Source organism: Helianthus annuus, chromosome 15 (assembly GCF_002127325.2).
Source record: "Helianthus annuus cultivar XRQ/B chromosome 15, HanXRQr2.0-SUNRISE, whole genome shotgun sequence".
In the NCBI taxonomy this organism is placed as follows: domain Eukaryota; kingdom Viridiplantae; phylum Streptophyta; class Magnoliopsida; order Asterales; family Asteraceae; genus Helianthus; species Helianthus annuus.
The window spans coordinates 133534238-133542320 of record NC_035447.2 but is presented as its reverse complement, the minus strand read 5'-3'; the positions used below and the strand labels follow the sequence as shown (position 1 = coordinate 133542320).

General features: G+C 36.1%; 1 protein-coding gene and 1 long non-coding RNA gene across 2 annotated transcripts; both read right to left on the bottom strand.

Annotated features, from left to right (window-relative positions):
* Nucleotides 1-1311, bottom strand: LOC118487407. The gene is made up of 3 exons (XR_004881773.1): nt 805-1311; nt 445-517; nt 1-350 (listed from the first exon to the last, which is right to left on the bottom strand). It is a non-coding gene; the product is annotated as an uncharacterized LOC118487407 (long non-coding RNA).
* A 4702-nt stretch (nt 1312-6013) lies between these two features.
* LOC110912513 lies at nt 6014-7576 on the bottom strand. Its single transcript, XM_022157251.2, has one exon. It carries the CDS (start codon nt 7366-7368, stop codon nt 6142-6144), a length of 1227 nt encoding a protein of 408 aa, XP_022012943.1. The 5' UTR covers nt 7369-7576; the 3' UTR covers nt 6014-6141.
* Nucleotides 7577-8083: the final 507 nt, after the last annotated feature.

The following is an 8083-nucleotide window of genomic DNA, read 5'->3' as shown; positions in this document are numbered from 1 at the left end:
TAAATTCAAACCCAAATCAAAAGTCGATCATAAATGCAAATTACATATCCCTATGAAGTTTTAAATTTCAAATTACCCTCCTATTTTAATGAGCATCAGTCGTTTGAAATTTCAATGAACATCAGCGGTTTCATAATTGAATGTGGGCCAGACCTTTGAAAATAAAAATTGGGGCATTGGTTTCGATGGCATATCTTTGAATTATGATGTCACCATCAGCTTCCCTTTATGTAATCCGCTGTAGGTACTGGACCACTGCTGTTACTGAGCAGTGGTTTTCCTTTGGTTGATCAGGCCTTAAGTACATAAGTGCTTCCTCTTTAACAGCTCACATACACCAATGCAAGCATCTGAATAAACAATAAACATAAACAATAACAAATCAAAGACAAAATCAAAAGCTACAAAAATATCAAACAAATTAAATGCTCTTCATATTATAACCTTGATCACATTCGGAAGGTTGGCCAACGAACTCAAGACTTTAACACCAAATAACAAATCCAGCAAGATCTACCTGAAGAACATTTAGCATCCAAACTTTCAGTTCATGATAAAAAGAAAAAAAAAATCAATATTAACCATGATGAATAAACAGACATCACCAGGTTTTCTAATTTGCATTGGGATTTCTCCTTTTTACAAACATATCAAAATCAATCTACTCGTAATCACATGGTACACCAATGCAAGCATTTGAATAAACAATAACAAATCAAAGACAAAATCAAAAGCTACAAACATATCAATCAAATTTCATAGGATCATGATTTATGATTTATTTTAAACACAAACAAACATTACCTCTTCATCAATAAAGTTGAGATCCATTTTATAACCTTGATCACATTCGGAAGCTCGGCCAAAGAACCCAAGACTTCAACACCAAATAACAAATCCAGCAAGATCTACCTGAAGAACATTTAGCATCCAAATTTTCAGTTTGTCATAAAAGAAAAAAATCAAAAAATATCTATTTTTAAACTATCGTTCGTCTGCATAATATTCAAATTGATATTAACCATGATGAATAAACAGACATCACCAGGTTTTCTAATTTGCATTGGGATTTCTCCTTTTTACAGACATATCAAAATCAATCTACTCGTAATCACATGGTACACCAATGCAAGCATCCGAATAAACAATAACAAATCATGGACAAAATCAAAAGCTACAAACATATCAATCAAATTTCATAGGATCATGATTTATTTTAAAAACAAACAGACATTATCTCTTCATCAATAAAGTTGAGATCCATTTTATAACCTTGATCACATTCGGAAGCTCGGCCAACGAACTCAAGACTTCAGTTTGTGATAAAAAGAAAAAATAAAAAAATATCTATTTTTAAACTACCATTCAAATCGATGATAAATGCAACGCCTCTTTCGTCTTCATCCGCTTCTCTGTATCTACAGTTTTAGAGATAGAGAGTTGAGAGAGAATAGCAAGAGAGATTGAAATGAGTTTTTGAAATTATGATCGACTACTCGTAATCACATGGTACACCAATGCAAGCATCTGAATAAACAATAACAAATCATGGACAAAATCAAAAGCTACAAATATATCAATCAAATTTCATAGGATCATGATTTATTTTAAAAACAAACAGACATTACCTCTTAATCAATAAAGTTGAGATCCATTTTATAACCTTGATCACATTCGGAAGCTCGGCCAACGAACTCAAGACTTCAGTTTGTGATAAAAAGAAAAAATCAAAAAATATCTATTTTTAAACTACCATTCAAATCGATGATAAATGCAACGCCTCTTTCGTCTTCATCTGCTTCTCTGTATCTACAGTTTTAGAGATAGAGAGTTGAGAGAGAGTAGCAAGAGAGATTGAAATGAGTTTTTGAAATTATGATCGACTTTGGATTTGAGTTTGAATTTATATTTGAGAGAGAGAAGAATTGAAGCTCTGATGACATTAAATGCAAATTACATATCCCTATGAAGTTTTAAATTTCAAATTACCTTCCCATTTTAATGAGCATCAGTGGTTTGAAATTTTAATAAACATCAGCGGTTTCATAATTGAATGTGGGCCAGACCTTTGAAAATAAAAATTGGGGCACTGGTTTAGATGGCAGATATTTGAATTATGATGTCACTATGCTTCCTCTATCGCTACAACCTCATTGCGGATGATATAAGAAAATCATTGTTGGATATTCTCTCTTGCTGACAACGCAGCTTTTCTTATATCACTTGTATTTCTATAAAAAGTATATTGATCAACCCGGTCTGTTTTTAGTACATTTGTATCAAACTAGTTGAAGCCCCGCCCCGCGTTGCGGGGCGATGGCCTAATTGTTCTCAATCAATTAAAAAAACGCTACAATAATTTTGCTAGGAAAAAAACTAAAACGATGATATGACTGTAATTTTGGGTTCAGGGCAAAACTGTAATTTTACAGGACTAATGAGCGAGTGTTAGGCAGCTCCTTTAGACGAAAAAAATAAAATCAAATCAACCAATTAAAACAAAAAACTTTTACAGTTTTGCTAGAAAAATTAAAACGATGGGGAAAATGTAACTTTGAACTGAGGGAGAAATAATAATTTTGTTTCAGGGATAAAATCGTAAATTAAATGGACTAATGGAAATGCCTTGCACTATTCCCCAACGTTCCTTTCGTAGTATTTTGAACTAAGGGCAAAATTGTAACTTTAGCTGGGGACAGAATTGTAATTTTATTTTAAACTGGGAGGAAAACGTTATTTTTAATTGAGGACAAAATCGTTATTTTAAGTTGGAGGCAAAAAAATATCTTTTAAACTGTCATGAAATCGTAATTTTAAACTGAGGATAAAATTGTAATTTGGAATGACTAATAGGGAAGTATCTGACCTTCCTTTTGTAGTTAGGTAATATTAAATGAAAGATGTAAAAAAGAAAAAAGAAAAGAAAGACAATATTGCCGCCAAACATGCCCATTGCATTGCATCAAAGTACTATTACATAGGAAAATGTAATATTGAAGATATACCTGTGGGCGGGGGTGGTTTTCATCAAGTTTGACTAATTTAAAATTTAAAACTTTGTGAATCATTATTCACGAAGATTTCCTATCTCTTTCTCTCCCTCACACATCTGCCCTTCTACATCCATACCCACCGCTGACACCGTGACTGCCGCCCCACCAACGCCATTCGCCACTCGCCACCGTGACATCTTCGACGATATGAATATACTTTCCGGCGGGCCTGGTGCCCTCGACATCGTTTCACCCATGGTGGCCACCAGAACGCCATCTATAATAAACAAAACTTGTTGTGGACTTTCCGGCACAGGAATGTCCAGTGGTGGTATTGTGCGGCTGGATCTAACTGGCGGCACCAAGAACACCATTTTCCGGCGGTGCAATCTGCGGCATGAGATCTGGCAAGAGTTATTGTGGTGCTGGTAGTGATCTTCTGCCTCTACCATATTCTTCCTTCTTTGTACCATAGATTTGAAGGAAGAAAATTGCGACGATGATAAACTGTAATTTTCGGCACCGACGTCGTCAAGGGAAACCTCGCCTAATGGCCAAGTGCGACGGTTGCCTGGCACAATTTCGGGCATCGACTTGGCTGAATGAGCTAGTGCCAGGTAGGTACTCCGACGGAACGACTACGAATTTAATGGACGCGGTCTGCTGATGGTGGCCGGATATGGCTCTATCGGTAGCTGTTCTTACAGCGGTGATTGTAGGAGCTGTTGTTGTCACATTTGGAGTGGAGGGTAGAACTGTAATTTCCTTGATTTGCCGCCCAATGACAGCCAATAACCAAGTGCCAGGCAGTTGCCTGCACTATTCCCGGCCATGTAAATTGTAGATATTGAATAATCGGACCAAACTTGGTCTTGAACTTTTAATACAAAGTTGTTCAGTCATCCATTTCGGTTTCCGAGGTTGAACTGCCAAACAGCCCCTTTTCCCATATTATCACCTGAAACGCGGTCCCCACCTCCATACTCCAACCAATAAAGCAAAGTTAAACAATTTATTTATTTTTGTGGTTTTAAATTAAAGAGAAAATAGTTCAGGGGTTTCAAGTGAAAAAACACCCAACCCCAGAAGCACACCTAAGCTTTTTTTTCCAGCAAACGACATCGTTTTCGAAGCAACATCATCATGAAACGACATCGTCGTGGTTGTTCACACTATTTTGCTTTTTCGATTTCCATACGTTGGAAGAAACCCATTAACGTCTTTTTGTAGAAAGACCCCCCCTCCCCACTCACTCACGTGCATTCCTTCATTAGTAACCTGTGCCATTTATAATGCGCCGATTACAACGTTATTAAATTTTTTGAACTTGTAAACCAAAAAATATTATTTTTATTATATTGTTTAGGGGTGGATATTGTTTTTTTCCTTACAGCATAGTGGAAGACACAAATACCCTTGGACGTTTAGCATCAAATGACAGTCCAGTCAGTAATGGAGCATTATATGACATTTTTTTTTAAAATAGGTCTAGCGAAGATGTGGCATCGTGGGGCATTATGTTAAAAGAAATGTAATAGAATTAAATAATTAGCCAAACAAAAAAAAGAATACCTGTCATTGGCCAAACAATTAAACAACATCGTGGAAAAAAAAAAACGTTCTGGACAATTTTGTTGAACACAAACTTCTATTATATATATATACACACCCGGATAAATTGATCACCTTTCGCTCGAAGAGTAGAATATGATAACCCAACTTGCCTACCTTAATGGATATTCACAATTAGGAAAGCTCCTGATTTAACTTAAGCAAATTGCTCTAAACGAGACTCCGACCCGCAACTTAATTCCATATCTCCATTGGATGCTCGTTAATAAAAATATTATCAACACAATTTCAAATTTAAACTACATATCTATACTATATAATAAAAGAAACCATTTTAGGGACACTTGTCATTCTCTCATTTAATTCATTAAAATTAATAATAATAATAATAATAATTAATCTAATACATATTCTTATTATTAATAATATTTAATCAAATCTAAAATCTAATCTAATACAAATTCTTATTATTAATAATATAATCAAATCTAATAAGCATAATATTAACATTTACGTTAAGCATAAAATATATGAGCTATTTTTTTTTCATAAACTTTACTAATATTAACTTTTTGTTTTTGCTCTTTAGCATAACTATAGGTGTTATTTCAAGGTTAACAGAGATAAACCCGTAAAGAAGCTTTTAATGGCGTATTACGAGCAAGTAAATGTCGGTATTAGAAACGTTGACTTTCTACTCAACGGGTCTCGATTTGATACCAATCTAACCCTTAATCAGGTAGTTTAATAAATGGTTGGGTTTTGATGTCAGCGAGTTATTAATCACTGTTTATTGGTTCTATACTTTTATTTTCGTGTTCAACTCTCAACTCAAATACGATATTCACTATGTTTACGTGACATTTATATGAACCATCACCACAGTCACCCCATCCATCATTTATCAAGTATATCCGTTAGTTTTTTTTAAGATATAATTTTTTTGTTAGATTCATTCAACCCGTGTAATAAACGAGGTTTTTTAAAGATGTAATATTTTTATTATTTACTATACAAAATTACATTTATGCAACTCGTGTAATACACCGAGTTTTTAAAAGTATAATTTTTTTTATTATGTGGTATATAAAACTAGATTTATTCAACCCGTATAATACACATGGTATATAAAAATATAACATGATATAACTTTTTATTGATTGGTATATAAAATTACATGTGCTCAATCCATACAATACCTGATGTTTTTTCATTATTAATATATAAAATTAAATATACTCAACCCGTACAATACACGAAGTTCTTAAAGATATAACTTTTTATTATTTAATATATAAAATTACATTTATTCAACCCATGTAATAAACGGGATTTTTAAAGATATATTGTTTTATTATTTGGTATATAAAATTAAATTTATTCAACCCGTGTATTACACGGGGTTCTAACCTAGTACTATAATAAATTTATTTAAAGAGTATAATATCTAACTAGTATAAATTAGTGGCTCTTTCTCTTTATACGAAATTTATTATATAATTATACATTTTACATCTTTCTATTCCAAAAAAAAAAAAAAAATCAAGTGTCTATCGGTTACCGGCAACTCCGGTCGTCAAGATTTCGAAACAGATTCCGCAAGTCTTCCAATCTTCGCCAACACCTCCGGCGACAAATTAACCGGTTTCCGCTCTTTCGCGGGTCTAAAATCAAACCCGAACGCATCCGAAACATCTTCGGAGCTCCACCCGGCTTTCTGGAGCGACTCCGCCAAGCGATTCGCCTTAACAAGAAGCGCATCAAGAACAGCCTGATTATCCAGCAACACCATCTCACTATCAAAAAAACCGGACGAACCCACGTCAACAATATCCACCACATCCGAATCAGCCCACCCACCCGCTTTCAAAACCGACCCGATCTCTTGAACATATTTATCAACCCAGTTTGGCACACCGGTTCTTGGTATTTCAAAATACCGGTCTGGTGACGATGAAGATGAAGATGAACAACATGAGCTTGACTTTCTTCTACAGTGGTCAACGGCAGCATCACTCCAAAACTCCACCCATCTTGGAACTCTCCCACCAGAGACGGCGTCAAGACTACGCCGTGAAACATTACTCAACATTCCGTTACTTTTTCCATTGCCGTTAACTCTAACTTGCTTCTGTTTTTGTTTCATTACATTTTGTGGATGTGGATTACACTTAACAAACACTGTAGATTTTTCTCTATCAAAAAAATCAGACAGATCAAACCCACAACAAAATATCTGGTTTTCGTCAACGTAAAAAACCGGGTTACCAGCTAGTGTCGGTTTACATGGAATGTAACAGTGGTTAAAGACGGGCACCAAAAGCGGTGCCCGTTTTAAAAAACTTCTCGCTATCCTCATAGCCTTTTCCGGTTCGACCGGTCGAACCCCCCACGATTTCGACCACAATGCGTTTCTCGCGATATGGAAAGATATGGAAGCTATAGGGAGTTCGAGTGTGGATCGTAGTTGTTGCCGGGCAGACCCGGTTGACCGCCAGTCTGGAAAACCGGGTCCGACGGGCAACCCGGCTGAGAGAATGGCTTTAAGATCGGGTGGGAATGCGAACCCGAATTCGGCTTCTGCTCTAGCGAATTCTTTGTCGGATAACCCGGGTTGGACTTGGATACCGGAGTTTTTTAAATGGGTCAAGACTTTGTTGGATAAGGATGTGAAGGAGATGAGGCTGTTGCGAGGTGGAAGTGGGGTTGACGGTGATGATGTGGCGGCTCTGGCGGAGAGGCGGCGGAGGCCGGCGAGGTGTGCGGGGTTTAGGCCGGTCATTCTTCTGTCAACGTCCACCATTTTCGGTGGTGTGTTTTGAAGGGGATTACAGTTGGAAAAGTTGCAAGTTTGATCGTGTGATTGGAGAAAAATGGGGGTTTGAGTACGGTGTGTGGTTACTTTCAGGGAAGATAAAGAGGAAATGAGAAAGGTGAAGTGAGAATAGGGGAAAGAAAGGGGGTGATGGGTGGATTGTGAAGAGGGTTCGGTATTTGTAGCTAGAATAATGGTGGGACCAGTTTTGTAATTAAGATCTTGCTTTTTTATTTTTTTAACGGTAAATTTGGATTACTGACGGACCACTTGAGTATCATCGTGCCACTAGCAGAACCACCCGATCATATCCATCTCCACTAGGCAATAATGCCTATACACCAATTCAGGAGGAAACCCAATAAATCTGGGAAAACCCCCTTTGTGGGAATCGAACCCATGACCTAATGGTCATAAGCCTTATCTCACCCCAAGATACCACTAGGCAATAATGCCATGGGTTCTTGCTTGTTTTAAAATTGGAGATTTAATTTATAGTAAATTATAAGTTTTTGTTTTTGTTTTACCTTTACACCAAATTATAGGCGGTGTCTTTTTTCTTTAAAATTAACGGGTTTTTTTACTTAATGTTTCAAAATTTTGTACGTTATATTCTTTGAGCCTAACCCAATTTATTTTTTGGTTAAATAAAATCATGTGCATGTCACATGAGGGTAAATCTGTCTTTTCCACTACCCTCTGC

Bases quoted from the DNA above. Each gene is read 5' to 3' on its own strand.
- LOC110912513 (XM_022157251.2), bottom strand. From the start codon at position 7,368: ATGGTGGACGTTGACAGAAGAATGACCGGCCTAAACCCCGCACACCTC.